General features: G+C 44.2%; 1 protein-coding gene across 6 annotated transcripts in view; it reads right to left on the bottom strand.

The window, feature by feature from the left end:
- Window positions 1-15,908, bottom strand: part of LOC109896348 (collagen alpha-6(IV) chain) — a 162,101-nt gene that overhangs the window by 15,095 nt on the left and 131,098 nt on the right. For 4 of the 6 annotated variants that reach the window (XM_031832084.1, XM_031832085.1, XM_031832086.1 and 1 more), the window contains 12 exons: window positions 15,320-15,421; window positions 10,367-10,524; window positions 9,927-10,109; window positions 9,584-9,770; window positions 7,650-7,691; window positions 6,452-6,523; window positions 6,249-6,356; window positions 5,596-5,814; window positions 5,137-5,298; window positions 4,687-4,695; window positions 456-626; window positions 23-166 (listed from right to left, as the gene is read on the bottom strand). In XM_031832084.1, the coding sequence (XP_031687944.1) occupies window positions 23-166; window positions 456-626; window positions 4,687-4,695; window positions 5,137-5,298; window positions 5,596-5,814; window positions 6,249-6,356; window positions 6,452-6,523; window positions 7,650-7,691; window positions 9,584-9,770; window positions 9,927-10,109; window positions 10,367-10,524; window positions 15,320-15,421 (1,557 nt within the window). The remainder of the gene's footprint in view (window positions 1-22; window positions 167-455; window positions 627-4,686; window positions 4,696-5,136; window positions 5,299-5,595; window positions 5,815-6,248; window positions 6,357-6,451; window positions 6,524-7,649; window positions 7,692-9,583; window positions 9,771-9,926; window positions 10,110-10,366; window positions 10,525-15,319; window positions 15,422-15,908) is intronic. The other 2 variants (XM_031832087.1, XM_031832088.1) reach the window with 2 other exon arrangements.

The raw sequence follows: 15,908 nt of genomic DNA, 5'->3' as shown, positions 1-15,908 counted from the left end.
TCTGTCATTTCCAATCCCGTACCTTTAGGTCCCGGCGCTCCGAAATCTCCGGGCAGACCGTCTCTTCCTGAGAATCCGGGAGCTCCTTTCCCTCCGGGACCTCCAGGTCTTCCAGGGTTACCTGGCATTCCGGGGAAACCCACCAGTCCGGGGTAACCGCTCTCGCCTGTGAACAGGAAAGGGGTCATGATTAGAAAATGGCCCGTGGATCTGACTAATATCCACTTTAGATCGACATTTCCAAGCCAAATAAACATCAATAGAGCAATAGTAGGTATGGGTCCAATTACTCTAGTCATCTCTCTAAAAATGCCAAGTGCCCGACGTGGCTCTGGTTAAAAATAGTGCACTGAACGGTGTAATTTGAGATTTGCACTATTGTGAGTGTCCACCCTACCTTGGCTTGGAAGTTAGCTAGGGAGGTGTCTATGTTTGGTTATCCACCACCACCTTACCCTTTCTTCCTGGTCCCCCAGGGATGCCGTCTCTTCCCCCGGGGCTCGGTGGTCCTGGAAGACCCCTGCGTCCTGGAGAGCCATCGCCTCCTGGTTCTCCTGGTTGTCCCTTCATCCCAGCTGGGCCTGGAAAGCCTGCATCACCTCTGGCTCCCTTCACACCGGGGTAGCCTGGGCGGGGAGGGAGAGGACAGCGAGTCAGGCATAACTCTTTCCTCTGAAAAACAATAGTGCATTAAAGTAAAATAATTGTTCAAATAGGGGAGGGAGAAAGTGCTGATTTAGAAACATATGACATAAAAATAACCAAATTTACCATAACTTACCTTTATTGCACTGTTAAAAACTTACCTTATTGTGACATATACTACAATCATATTCAGTATCTAAATTACATTATAAACTGGGTGGTTTAAGCCCTGAATGCTGATTGGTAGACAGCCGTTGTGTATCAGACCGCAGTTATGACAAAACATTTATTTTATAATAGCAACAAGGCACCTTGGGGGTTTGTGCTATATGGCCAATATACCATGGCTAATGGCTGTATTCAGGCTCTCCTCGTTGTGTCGCACATAATAACAGCCTAAAGTATGTGGACACCTGCTCATCGAACATCTCATTCCGAAACAATGCCCAATAATATAGAGTTGGTCCTCCCTTTGCTGCTATAAAAGCCTCCACTCTTCTGGGAAGGCTTTCCACTCGATGTTGGAAAATTGTTGTGGGAACATGCTTCCACAAGAGCATTAGTGAGGTCAGGCACTGATGTTGGGCAATAAGGCTTGGCTCGCATTTCTGTATGGACCTCGCTTTGTGCACGGGGGCCTTGTCATGCTGAAACAGGAAAGGGCCTTCCCCAAACTGTTGTCAAAAATTTGGAAGCACAGAATTGTCTAGAATGTCATTGTATGCTGTAGTTGGCACTATGCATTGGGGCTGGTAGCATTCTCCAGGCAACCACCAAAACCAGATTTGTCCGTCGGACTGCCAGATGGTGAAGGGTGATTCATCACTCCAGAGAATGTGTTGCCAATAGGTTTCCAATGGTCCAATTACACCACTCCAGCCGACGCTAAGGCATTGTGCATGGTGATCTTAGGCTTGTGTGCGGCTGCTCGGCAATGGAAACCCATTTCATGAAGACCCCGATGAAAGGTTATTGTGCTGACGTTGCTTCCAGAGGCAGTTTGGAACTCTGTATTGAGTATTGCGACCGAGGACAGACGATTTGTACGAGCTATGCGCTTCAGCACTCAGCGGTCACATTCTGTGAGCTTGTGTGGCCTACCACTTCGCGGCTGAGCCGTTGTTGCTCCTAGATGTTTCCAGTTCACAATAACAGCATTTACAGTTGGCCGGGGCAGCTCTAGCAGGACAGACATTTTACGAACTAACTGGCTGGAAAGGTGGTATCCTATGACGGTGCCACGTTGAAAGTCTCTGAGCTCTTCAGTAAGGACAACCTACTGCCAATATTTGTCTATGGAGATTGCATGGCTGTGTGCTCAATTTTATACACCTGTCAGCAACGGGTGTGGCTGAAATAGCCGAATCCACTAACTTAGGAGTGTCCACATACTTTTCTATACAGTACCAGTCAAAAGTGTGGACACCTACTCATTCAAGGGTTTTTCTTTATTTTTGCTATTTTCTACATTGTAGAATAATAGTGAAGACATCAAAACAATGAAATAACACATATGGAATCATGTAGTAACCAAAAAAGTGCTAAACAAATCTAAATATATTTTATATTTGACATTTTTCAAAGTAGCCACCCTTTGCCTTGATGACAGCTGTGCACACTCTTGGCATTCTCTCAACCAGCTTCATGAGAAATACTTTTCCAACAGTCTTGAAGGAGTTCCCATATATGCTGAGCACTTGTTGACTGCTTCACTCTGCGGTCCAACTCATCCCAAACCATCTCAGTTGGGTTGAGATTGGGTGATTGTGGGCGATCCAGGTGAAAAAATCAACACCCTTTGCCTTGATAACAGCTTTTTGCACTCTTGGCATTTTCTCAACCAGCTGGAATGCATTTTCAGTTAACAGTTAACAGAGCCAATCAGTTGTGTTGTGAGGCAGGGGTGGTGTACAGAAGATAGCCCTATTTGGTAAAAGAGCAAGTCCATATTATTCAAGAACAGCTCAAATAAGCAAAGACAAACGACAGTCCATTACTTCAAGACATGAAGGTCCGTCAATACGGACAATTTCAAGAACTTTGAGAGTTTCTTTAAGTGCAGTCGCAAAAAATCATCAAGCGCTATGATGAAACTGGCTCTCATGAGAGATGAAAGGAAGACCCAGAGTTACCTCTGCTGCAGAGGCTAAGTTCATTAGAGTTACCAGCTTCAGAAATTGCAGCCCAAATAAATGCTTCACAGAGTTCAAGTAACAGACACACCTCAACATCAACTGTTCAGAGGAGACTGCATGAATCAGACCTTCATGGTAGAATTGCTGCAAAAGAAAACACTACTAAAGGACACCAATAATGAGAAGAAACTTGCTTGGGCCAAGAAACACGAGCAATGGACATTAGACTGGTGGAAATCTGTCCTTTGGTCTGATGGGTCCAAATTTGACATTTTTGGTTCCAACCGCTGTGTCTTTGTGAGACACGGTGTGGGTGAACGGATGATCTCCCCATGTGTGTTTCCCACCGTAAAGCATGGACGAGGTGTTATGGTGTTTACTGGTGACACTGTCTGTGATTTATTTATAATTCAAGGCACACTTAATCAGCATGGCTACCACAGCATTCTGCAGCGATACGCCATCCCATCTGGTTTGGGCTTAGTGGGACTATCATTTGTTTTTCAACAGGACAATGACCCAACACACCTACAGGCTGTGTAAGGGATATTTTACCGAGAGGAGAGTGATGGAGTGCTGCATAAAATGGCCTGGCCTCCACAATCACCTGACCTCAATCAAATTGAGATGGTTTGGGATGAGTTGGACCGCAGAGTGAAGGAAAAGCAGCGAACAAGTGCTCAGCATATGTGGGAACTCCTTCAAGACTGTTGGAAAAGCATTCCAGGTGAAGCTGGTTGAGAGAATGCCAAGAGTGTGCAAAGCTGTCATCAAGGCAAAGGGTGGCTATTTGAAGAAAGTCAAATATAAAATATGTTTTAATTTGTTTAACACTTTTTTGGTTACTACATGATTCCATATGTGCTATTTCATAGTTTTGATGTCTTCACTATTATTCTACAATGTAAAAAAAAGAAAATCATTGAATGAGTGTGTCCAAACCTTTGACTGGTACTGTATACAGTGTATTTTGGCCATATACAACACCCCCCCCAGGCTTTATTGCTTAATTATTGTAGTTCAGAATGCAAGTCACGCGAACAAGAATGTAAATACATGTTCGGTTACACTGTTTCATGACATAGTTTAAGCTGCAATTGCACTTAAATTGAGAGAAAGTATGGAATATGAGATTGATAAATGTAAATGATTCCTGCTGGTTTACATAGTTACAGGTTACATTCAAATCTCCTATCAAGGGATGAAAAGTGATCATGCCAATATTCATGATAAAATATACTGTACACTCAAGTGCAATTCCAGAGTACAATTAGATAGCTCAACCACATGATAAATACCCTTTTGGAAGCCTTCTATGGTTTCTGTCTTCTATATGTTTCTAGAACAGGCTTTTAGGTTCGTAGGTTGAGGTGAGTCGGTTGGATGGTTATGAGGATAAGGGTTCACACAAGCCTATCAATGTTACAGCGACACACACAATTGCTGCTATGTTTAGTTAGGGTTGCAAAATTCTGGTAAAATTCCCAGGATTTCCAGAAATCCTTGTTGGAAGATCCATGGAATCAGGGGGGAATACGAAGGAAATCCGGGAATCTTCTAACCAGGATTTTTGGAAAACCTGAGAATTTTGGGAAAGTTTCCGGAAATTGTCATTCCTAGGTTTAGTAGAGATCCAACGTGAAGATTGCACCTAGAAGATTAGTGCTACCTGAAAAAATACTATGAAGTTCAACAACTGTCCATCTCTTTCTTTGGACTCAAATGCTTAAGGTCTAGAACAGTTCTTAGCTCTAGAAGCCAGTTGTTCTAAAATGGGGAATTCCAAATCGCATGGAGCAGTTAGAGTTGGTAAGATGGGCGGAGGAGGCAAGGGTTAGAGCGACTGGTCTAAGACGGAGCGGGGGGGGGGGGGGGATGAAGGGACGCAGGGAAGGGAGTAGCTCACCTTGACAGCCTAGGGAGAGACCCATCACCAAGAAGAGAGGGATGGAGTGATGATAATGACGGATGTAGGTGATAGGGACGGTGCAGGAAGAGAGGAGGAAGGAGGAGAAGGACGAGGAGATGGAAAAGAAAGAGAGAGGTGAGAGGAAACGCTTTTGGGGATGGAGATCACAAACAGGCAACCAGTGGAAACGGACTGAAGGATCAAACAAAAATAGAGAGAACATGTCAATAAAGGAGAGGAGTGGTGCGGAGCATTCACAATCAACACACAGGCATGGAGGAAAGAGTCTCTGTCTGTTCGCGCTGTGGGCTAAAACGAAAGGCGCCGACGACTAGGAGATGCCTGGGATCTGGAATCAATTGATTCAATGGATTAATGACAACATTCCCAAACATATCCAAAATTCCGGAAATCCTACGACATTCCCCTTGTTTTCCCGATTCTCACCTGGAGGTCCGGTTAATCCTCTGCTTCCGGCTGGTCCGGCAGGACCGGGAAATCCACCCGGTCTGCCCTCTCCGGGAAGTCCAGGAAGACCTGGAGTTCCGGGGTAGCCTTCAGTACCACGCTCACCCTTAGCGCCGGAAACACCGGACCGCCCGTCAAAACCTGGGAGAATACAGGACACAGGGTAATATACAGCAGGACACACAGCAACATACAGTACAGATACACAGAGCCACATAGAAACATACATCCCACGCTGAATAAAAGCATCCATGTGGGCATTATAAAGGCCTTATGAGGGCTTCATTGAACCTTTGAAGTTGTAGGTAGCTCAGTGTTCCCCATTTTCATATCGAGACGGACAGAAAGTTTGATCAATAGATAGATACATAGCTTACTTTACTGATCCCCAAAGGTTAATTGATCAGATTATTAGTTCATTATCATGCTGAGACCCACCTGGTCCTCCAGGTGGTCCCGATGCTCCTCGCTCTCCCTTGTCTCCTGGTCCTCCGGGAAACCCAGGTGATCCAGGGAGACCTGTTGAGGCCCCCAGAACCTCCCCCGGCTGCCCCTTTTCCCCCGGCCTCCCCAGGAACCCGTTTTTCCCTGGGGCCCCTGGACGGCCCTCGCCTGGGATACCTGGGACGCCCGCATCTCCTCTGGGGCCAGGGAAACCTGGGGGAGGGGGATAAAGTTGGTTAAATTCAATAAATCATTATTTTCACTATTACTGTATGTACAGTATGCCATTTAGCAGACACTAAAGGTCATTTGTGTGGGCAGCAAACAAACGAGTGAGTAGAAGTAATTGAAAAATTCAGTCAACTTCATTCAGTAAATATTTATGGTCACTAATTGGCAGCAATGGGCCACAGATGTCAGTGGTCACTAGAACAGAGAAGAGTAGTGATATTGTCAAGGCTAATTAACATGAGCTCATGGGAACAAGAACATTACACTATAAAGTCATATCTTGTAAATATTATCAACAATGGACGATAGATATCAAGTTTTAATCAGATTAGTGGTCACTAGATGGTCATGCTTGAAAAGAGAAGAGTGGAGATATTGTTGAAGCTAACGAGTATGACATGAGCTGTGTTAGTCACCTTGTGGTCCAGGCTGACCTCCGAAGCCAGGGTCTCCCCTCTCTCCCTTCCCTCCATCAAAGCCGGGCCGACCGGGACCCCCTGGGAAACCTGGCTCGCCCTTGGGACCTACACACACACACACACACACACACACAACTTCCGTGTAAAAAAAAGAAAACACGAAACAGGAAGTGTTGCCATGGTGATGATGTCTATATTACCTGTTCTTCCAGGTATTCCTGGGTAGCCGGGTTCTCCGTCCTCGCCAGGTAGACGACAAGGGACCGTCAACCCTAGTAACAGCCAGTCAGATCAAGGTTAGCACGCACGCACACACATACACACACACACAGGGCTGGAGTAAAGCCCTCTATTCCTCAGTCAAACGGATACAATGCCATTATAATATTAAAGTACACACAGTCTAGCTTATACATACATACTGGCCATCACTGTAGCACATTATTATTATTTGTATGCTTGTTTATGGATATGCATTTATGTGATTACGACTACGTTCGATTATGGTGAGAATTTTAATGTCAATCTGTTGATTAAAAGTAGTTAGTAAATGATTAAGACAATATTATAGGTATGGACAGTAAAAAGTGATCCACAGCTAGTAAGTAAATTATTTCAATTAAAAAAACTACACTAATGTAAGTCTCATTGGCTACCCTCCCATCGCCCTCCCCCCTCCCTATTGGTTAAGCACTTAGCAGAGGCGGAGCTTAACACATGCACCAGGGTTTAGCAGCTCTGATTGGAGGAAAAGGAGTGAAATAATGCACTGCTACATGCCAATGGCCACCGAAAGCTCCCAACCATTTTCTGACAGAGGAAGAGAGTTGTACTGTAGCTCGGAACTTAGCTCTGGTCCAGGGCGATACACGCGGCTTGCTGTTGCTGAGCCAGCCAGCCTCACGTAATGCCCTGGACCAGAGCTACTTGGAACTCAAACCTGGGAAGAATGTTCCTCATCAAGTGTCAATCATCAACTGATTCAAGCCCAATGGAATCCCAATCATATGGGGAAACAAGGAGCCTCCATTGGTGACAGCATGAACAAATGATTGACATGTTGAGTAAATTACAATTAGAGTTAGAGTTCAGTTGCTCCTTTCTCTACCATTACATGCTTTGAATGAGCACATGGGGTGTTCCATCCAACCAATAGCCACAGAATTATCTAGTATCTCCTGAGCCACAGGTACACAGTACGTGGACAACCGTCTGCCATCCATTTTGGCACCAAAACGTTCCATAACAATGACATAAAAATGGAATCCTATTGACTTGGAACTCCCGGTGCCGAAATGGCTGCCATTGGAACTCTGAATCTGAAACAGAGCTGGCCTTAAAGACTATATCTATGGCTCTGGGGTTCTTTGTCAAGGGCCGTTCTCTTTAACTTCTCACCTCCCTCTGCGTCATTAACCCCCTCCTGCCCACAGCTGTCACCTGGTCAGACAAACATGCACAGGGTCAGAGTGATGGAAGGATGGAGATGCAGGGATGAATGGAGAGAGAGAGAGAGAGAGAGAGAGAGAGAGAGAGAGAGAGAAATATAAAGTGTGAGTCAGAGAGAGAGAGTGGAAGAGAGAGGAAAGAGAGGGAGAGTGGAAGAGAGATAGGCAGAGAGAGAGAGAGTGGAAGAGAGAGAGAGATGTACTAGTGGAAGAGAGAGGGAGAGAGAGAGCGAGAGAGGAAGAGAGGAAGAGAGAGAGGAAGAGAGGAAGAGAGAGTAAGATTAGAGAGAGTGTGAGGTAGAGAGAGAGCGCGGGGGGGGGGGGGGTACAGGGAGGACAGGACGGCAGAGGACAAGCCAATCAAGGTCATTCAGGTAATTTGCATACAGTCACGCAAATCAATGCATAAGCCAGTTAAAAATCATTCAAACAAACAAACAGCAAATCAGAGGTCAGAGATTAAGCATTCAGTTCAGGCATAAGCAAAGTAAAAATCATTCTGAGATGGTTGGTCAAGGTTATTCTCTTTCAGAAGAGGAGAAAGAGAGGGAGAGAATGGCAAATATTAACAAAATGATAAAGATATCTTAATAGCTTAGTCTGCAACAAAAAAAAAGGTCACATCATGTGTTTCGCCCTCTTTTATTATGCAACCTTTCCTCATTCTCTCTCTCTTCAAAAAAGAATAACGTATCGTATTAAAAAAGATCATTGAATCCGTCTCAGCATTAGCATTATTGTATCAGAAAACGTAGGCAACAGGCACACGCACGTTCATTCGTATGAGTGGCAAAATGCTGTTGGGTTTTGTGTCATTCAATCTCAGAGAAGACTTAGCTAGCTAGCCTCATGTCTATTGCAATTAAAACATTTTCCATGACAAGTAAGGTGTCCATCTTAGGACAGCCTCAGTGTCATCAGGAGTTGTCAGTCTCCTGTATACTTACTCTAAATTATCATTACGTTAACATCCATGAACTTGTATTCATTCTTTTTAAAACATCCATTTCTTTCTCCTCTGAGATTGAAAAATCACAGTTCAGTAGTAGCCGTTATTGCGCAATCACAGCAAAGGAATTATTGTTTGTCTGTGTGAATTGATAAAGCAGCTATACTCCTAGACAAAAAGTGCTTCTGCCCCCATAGGTTAACCCTTTGAAGAACCCTTTTTGGTTCCACGTAGGACCCTTTTCACAGAGGGTTCTACATGGAACCCAAAAGGGTTCTATGTGGAACCAAAAGGGGTTCTCCCAGGAACAAAAAAAGAGTTCTGGTACGGGGACAGCCGAAGAACCCTTTTGGAACCCTTTTTTTCTAACAGTGTACTGTAGCTAAAGGCTGAGGTAGGTGGGCTAGAGAAGATATAAGCGATTAATGATGGGCCTTTAATTGACCAATCAACTGCCTGCAAGGGAATGAATGACGAGAGGAAAACCTTGAAGACATAGCAAGCTGCATTGGCTGCTTTAGCAACAACCTTACTACTGCTCTTGTATTGTTCTGTATGCCCCAATTGTACGTCTTTTCTTTGGTGTGTCTGTAGCTACTGAAGGGCTGCATTTAGGATGCATTTAGACGAGCAGCCCAATTCTGATATTTTGACCAATCACATCTGATCTTTTCACGTCAAAATCTTTTTCAGACCTGATCTGATTAGTTAAGATCAGAATTGGGCTCCCTGTCTAAACGCAGCCTTAGTTACTGAAATTCTTGGTGTTGTTCGCACAATGGGAAGCAAGTGGGATTCTCAAAGTTGTTCTTTTAGACAGTTTGCTTGTTCTACGTGTAGTCCTCCTGTGGAGAGGATAGGATACACACTATATACACTTTCACATTACTCTCTCTCTCTCTCTCTCCACGGCCTCCTTGTTGGGTGGCACATACCTGGCGGGCCAGGTAAACCGGGTTGCCCTGGTAACCCGGTGAAGCCCGGGTCACCTGGCAACCCGCGGGTACCGACTGTACCCTGGTAGCCAATCCCATTCTCTCCCGGTTCACCCGCGCGACCTTTGGCCCCCGAGAACCCTGGGAAACCTCTCTCTCCAACGGTTCCGTAGCCATCGACATCAGCCTGGGAGAGGAACAGTTCTATTACAATACACAGGCGTGTGTGGGTGTGTATCTATAAAGGTGTGTAAATGTGTGTGCCTGGGTACAGTGCCTGGGTACAGTATGTGCGCGCGTGTATCTGTGTGTGTATCTATTCGTGTGTGTACATGTGACTCACAGGAGGCCCAGGCTGTCCAGGGAACCCAGGCAGTCCATCTCTCCCGGGTCGGCCCATGTCTCCAGGGGGACCCTGAGGACCCAGGGCCCCCAGTTCACCCTTGATCCCCCGGCTGAACGACGGGTAGAAGGAGGCCCCCTTCTCTCCTTTACGCCCAAAGAAACCCCTCTCACCCGCACGACCCTGAGGGGAGAAGAAGAAGAGTTGTTACCATCACATTCTGTAGTTTGTCGTCATACCTCAGATTTGTGAAGCAGACCTAGTAATGCATGTACACTTTTAATATTTGATATTTGTACATTGAAACAAGGAGTGAGTAGACATAAACAGCTTCATTTTTAGAGTAAACGTACGTTTTAGCAGCATTATACTTTTACATATTTGCAGAAAATGCCCCAAAACACAAGTAAGCTTCAAACAGTCAAATCCTGATCACTTACAGGTGTTCCTGGTTGTCCTCCGAAACCGGGTATGCCAGGGTCTCCACTCTCGCCTTTACGTCCGAACCCCCCAGGTCTTCCATCAGACCCAGGAGCACCCGGTGGCCCCACCCCACCCGAGGTGCCTTCTCCCAGGCAGTTACAGTCACCCAGCTCCCCTGGACCACAGAGGAAGATGGAAGTAAGGTAAGGAGACAGATTAAGATACATTAAAGCTTTACTGTCCCAAAATTGGGCAATTTGATTTGCAGCTGTATAATAACTCAACACACTTGAGAGGTGTTGGGAAAGAACTGGGTACGAGAGTTATAGTGTAAAATGAATGTACAATGTGTTTTTTTATTTGATTTGATTGAACTTTGAATTATTCAGGGGAGCCCAATTGAGACCAGGGTCTCATTCACGGAGCCCTGAAAACAAACAACCCACAACATGATAATTCAATTCATCAATAAAGCAGCACAAATAAACTCCCGGATTACCTCAGATACACACTACATCTCAACAACACAAATAAACTCCCGGATTACCTCAGATGCACACTACATCTCAACAACACAAATAAACTACAGGATTACCTCAGATACACACTACATCTCAACAGCACAAATAAACTACAGGATTACCTCAGATACACACTACATCTCAACAGCACAAATAAACTACAGGATTACCTCAGATACACACTACATCTCAACAGCACAAATAAACTACAGGATTACCTCAGATACACACTACATCTCAACAGCACAAATAAACTACAGGATTACCTCAGATGCACACTACATCTCAACAGCACAAATAAACTACAGGATTACCTCAGATACATACTACATCTCAACAGCACAAATAAACTACAGGATTACCTCAGATACACACTACATCTCAACAGCACAAATAAACTACAGGATTACCTCAGATACACACTACATCTCAACAGCACAAATAAACTACAGGATTACCTCAGATACACACTACATCTCAACAACACAAATAAACCACCACAATCATCCAAAACACCTGCAAGCCTCAGTGAATTCAGCCCTCATTCAGCCCTCATTCAGTCCTCATCAACTACCCTATTGGCACCAGGGATTCCAGATTTAATGACGTTTGTAAATGATTTTAAAACATGCAGAGACACAAAAGGGACCTCAAGATTTATCCAACCCTGTGAGCGGATTTGGTGCCCCACATTTTTGTTGTTGTTACTTTAACAGAGAATTGAGATATGTTGGAAGTTAATGTAGGAGAGCTGAGTAGACAAAAAGGGAGAAGTGAAGTGATGTACAGGAATTAAGAACGGTTCAGCCAACCTTCTGATGAAGGAGGCAGGGATGAATATTAAACCTGTCACCTGTGATAAAGTGAAGTGCGTTATGGTACAGTGCATCTTGTGGTTTTAGAATAGTCGCTGCTACATTCTAGTGAATGGTGTCATCATAATATAAACCTGGTAGGAAGGTTGCCTGTACAACTTGTTTAGGGAGAGGCATGATCTATTTATTTGATTGATCTTTTTTCTTACCCCCCAAGAAATGTAGTGATATTTTTTGGGGGTGGGCGGAGGGGTACATTATCCATTTCACCCCCCCCCCCCCCTCCACCCGCTGAAATCTCCCGCACCCCCCCCAGAGACCAGGGAAAACACTCCCCACACTACACATACCCCCTTCCAAGTGGGCCTGAAAGCAAATAAAGTAAAATCAGTGTAGACGAAGGGGAGGAGATAGGTTAAAGAAGGATCTTTAAGCCTTGAGACAATTGAGACACGGATGTGTGCCATTCGGAGGGTGACTGGGCAAGACAAAAGTTTGAATTTCCTTTGGACGGAGTATGGTAGTAGGTGCCATGCACACCGGTTTTAGTGTCTCAAGAACTGCAACGCTGTTGGGTTTTTCGCGCTCAACAGTTTCCCGTGTGTATCAAGAAAGGTCCACCACCCAAAGGACAATCCGCCAACTTGACACAACTGTGGGAAGCAACATGGGCCAGCATCCTTGGGGATCACTTTCGACACCTTGTAGAGTCCATGAATTGAGGGCAAAAGGGGGTGCACCTCAATATTAGGAAGGTGTTCCTAATGCCTTGTACACATAGTGTGTATATTGTATGTGTTGGGCTTTATGGATTGTTTTATTTGTATGTGTTGGGCTTTAGCCGAGATTATTCTTCACAGAGTCAAGTATATTTGTCCAGGCCTCAATTGTTCCACCAGCACCATTAATTCTAGCTGTCTATAATTCTAATGTTATAACTTATAATAGTATCTGTATTTACTGGCGAATTGAGAGAGAGTGAGGTGATTGCCATCTAAGAGCCAACATCTTTTTTTGCGTCTACTCCCCCCCCCCCCCCCCCCGGCGTTCGCTGTCGCCGGCCCACTAACCGCCGGTCCTGGTTACCCATCATTAGGCACACCTGGACTTCATCACTTCCCTGATTACTCCCCCTTTATCTAGCACTCCGTTGTTATCCCCCATCAGCCAGTATGGTATCGGTGTTCATGTGCAGATGCTACTTTTGTGTAGGTGTTCACTCTATGCTTGTTCGTATTAAACTCACCGGACTGCACCTGCTTCCTAAACTCCCTGCCTCTTTGTTACAGCCGGCAGTAATCGTCTGTGACTAATTGAGAGATTCAAGGCAGTGTGTCCTCGTTAAGTAACATAACAGATGCAAAGCATTAGAAGTTTTTATCCGTGCACTTAAATATTCATTTTGTAACTTAATCTCCGAAGCATTTAACTGCAGGGCAGTGGAGGAATATGGAGGACTATATCTCGCTTATTTAGGGGACAGTTGGGATCAATCTCATTGTAAAAGGTTTCCTTGGTGTTAAATGCAGTCTGTGATCAAACTTTAAAATGTATAAGTTAATGGTTCGAATTACGGGATGCCAAGGTCACATTTTCCCATATATCCTGTTCCAGTTTAAGGTTTGTTCAGATCCAATTAGACCTGTGGACCATACTTTTTAAATGGCTAGCTCAGAATATGAGCTTTCCAAAAGGTTGTATTTTATATTGAGCTATATAGTGGTTAGAGCGTTGGGCCAGTAACTGAAAGGTTGCTAGATCGAATCCCTGAGCTGACAAGGTAAAAATCTGTCGTTTTGCCCCTGAACAAGGCAGTTAACCCACAATTCCTAGGCCGTTATTGAAAATAAGAATTTGTTCTTGTTCTTATCTTGCCTAGTTAAATAACAAAACAGAGATCAGTCCTTGAATCATTGAACGGTTCGGTAGTTGTGTTCCCCAAGGGAGACCATAGGCCAGCTTAACGAATTTGCCTGGTAATGTGTAGGCATCTTTCAAATCTAGGAATGTTCTCAAACCATTACTGTCTATGATATCTGCAAGGGCGTGGATTCCACATTTTGACCATTGGGGGGGGGGGGGGGGGGGGGGGGGGTGCAAAAGGCCACCCTCCGGATCACAAGGCGTTATTGTGAAATGTTGGAGTATGGGCGTGCCATTTTCATTCCCAGTTACATTGTTATGACATAGTTGACATTGTTTAAAGGGATATTTCAGTGAAGACCAACTCTATAGGAGACACAATCTTTCTCTCTATACTCAGGCAGAACGATCTCTAAACCAATTTGGGATGTGACAAAATGCTAGTGCCTGGAAATACACATTTAAAGTTTGGTACGGATAGTCCTTCGTCTTTCCCTCTTTGCAAGTGTGTTTATTTGACCTTGCCATGCACATTTTGAAAACCGCACTATGGATTTGATCCCAGTAGCCAGAAGTTGGAGACAAGGGAAGCATTGAAGTACAGGAATTCAGCCGTGGCAATATATTCATTTTGACAATAGATATTTGGCCAGTTAAAGCAACTGGGATGTTAGTCTACCGATTGGGATTGCATAAGTAGAGATGGAGTCTCTCACCGGGGTCTTGAGAACCAGTAGGGCAGATTTGGTTAGATGTATTTTATAACTTAAGACAGAGCTGAATTTGTCTATGATCGACAGAGCTTTTGAGAGGGATTTAGATACACTGTCTCGACTAAGTAAAATATCTTCGGTGTATAATGAGATGACGTGATCCATAGAATTTAGACATATCGGTGTAATTTCTTTCGAGGTATGACCTACTTCAATTAAAATAAGCTTATTTTTAGAAAAATCACAGCTTCATAACTACCTCATTTGGTATTCTTTATTTAAACGTATCATTTTTGTAAATCCGAAAGCCCACAAATGCCATCCAATGCATACACGTGAAACTTATCTGAAATATTTCTAAGGGAATTCGAAAACATCATACATTTTAGTTGTTCCCACATTAAGTACCAATTTTAAATCAATATGGGCTTTCTGCAAGGCAACAAAATCAGATTGCAGCTCTAACGTAGCCTGGTCCAGCAGTAGGGACAATAGCGTACATAACAGCTTAATCTGCATACAGATTAATGTTACAGGTTTTTCCAGATAGACCAATATTATTTATGTAACTAGTAAAGAGGACAGGTCGCAAAATCGACCCCTGCGGGACACCTTTAGTAGTGTCGAGGTCATTTGACTTGGCACCATCAGAAAGCACACAGAATCAAAGGCCTTTGATTGGTCGAGCAATATGGCAGAGCAGTGATTCCTATGACCTAAGCAATTTAACACATTATTTAAGACAAGCGTAGCTGCTGAAGCAGTGCTGTGTTCAGGTCTAAAACCAGACTGGTGCACATTAAGAATATCATTTGAAGTAAAACATTTTTTTTTTTAAAGATCTTAGCTGAGAGTTTTCCAGTGATTCTAATATTTTTGCAAGGCAAGATAGGCTACAAATTGGCAGGTAGTTATCTAGGTTATCGAAGGAGGGGGGGGGGGGGGGGGGGGGGGGCAGAAAGCTAGCAGATTTTTTCAATAATTTTTTACATCAATTTTGTTTTTGTTTTGCGTAATGTGTATGTGTGTGTGTGTCTGTGCGTGCATGTGTATCCTACCTTTGGGTCCCTTATATCCACTGGCTCCAGGTGGTCCCTGGGCTCCTGGTCGTCCTGGCATTCCTGGTAGATTGTCGAAGAAGTCGGTTTGGATGTTGGCTACTGCACACACACACACACACACATAGATGATTCGACTAGTTGTACAGAGTAGTAGAAGTATTGGTACAAAGAACACTTACACCACTGTGGTATTTCGCGCGCACACACACACACACACACACACACACACACACAAACACTCTTGACCTCTAACTAAAAAACTCTATTACTTCGGTCTGTTAGTTAGCTCATATGGAATAGGAAGGGTTGGTCAGTCTTTGGACAAAACAAACTTGTTTTGTCTCTGTGCACCACATCTGGCTTTGTTAGAATGTTTTTAGCGAGCAGGGAAACATAGCAGGAAAGTACGAAACATTTACCCATTGTTGTTCATCCTCAAGATATCATCGGAAAATCTCTAATATTTTCTCTCTCCCATATGCCGGAACCATAGATGTGGAGACTGTATCGGTGTACTGTTTATCTATGGTCCTGCCATACGGGTTGGTAGGGAGACACCTAGTGGCCAGATGTGAGAAAGCATCTT

Source organism: Oncorhynchus kisutch, linkage group LG9 (assembly GCF_002021735.2).
Source record: "Oncorhynchus kisutch isolate 150728-3 linkage group LG9, Okis_V2, whole genome shotgun sequence".
Classification (NCBI taxonomy): Eukaryota; Metazoa; Chordata; class Actinopteri; order Salmoniformes; family Salmonidae; genus Oncorhynchus; species Oncorhynchus kisutch.
Note: the sequence above shows the minus strand (reverse complement) of the source record. Positions and strands in the feature narration are given on the sequence as shown.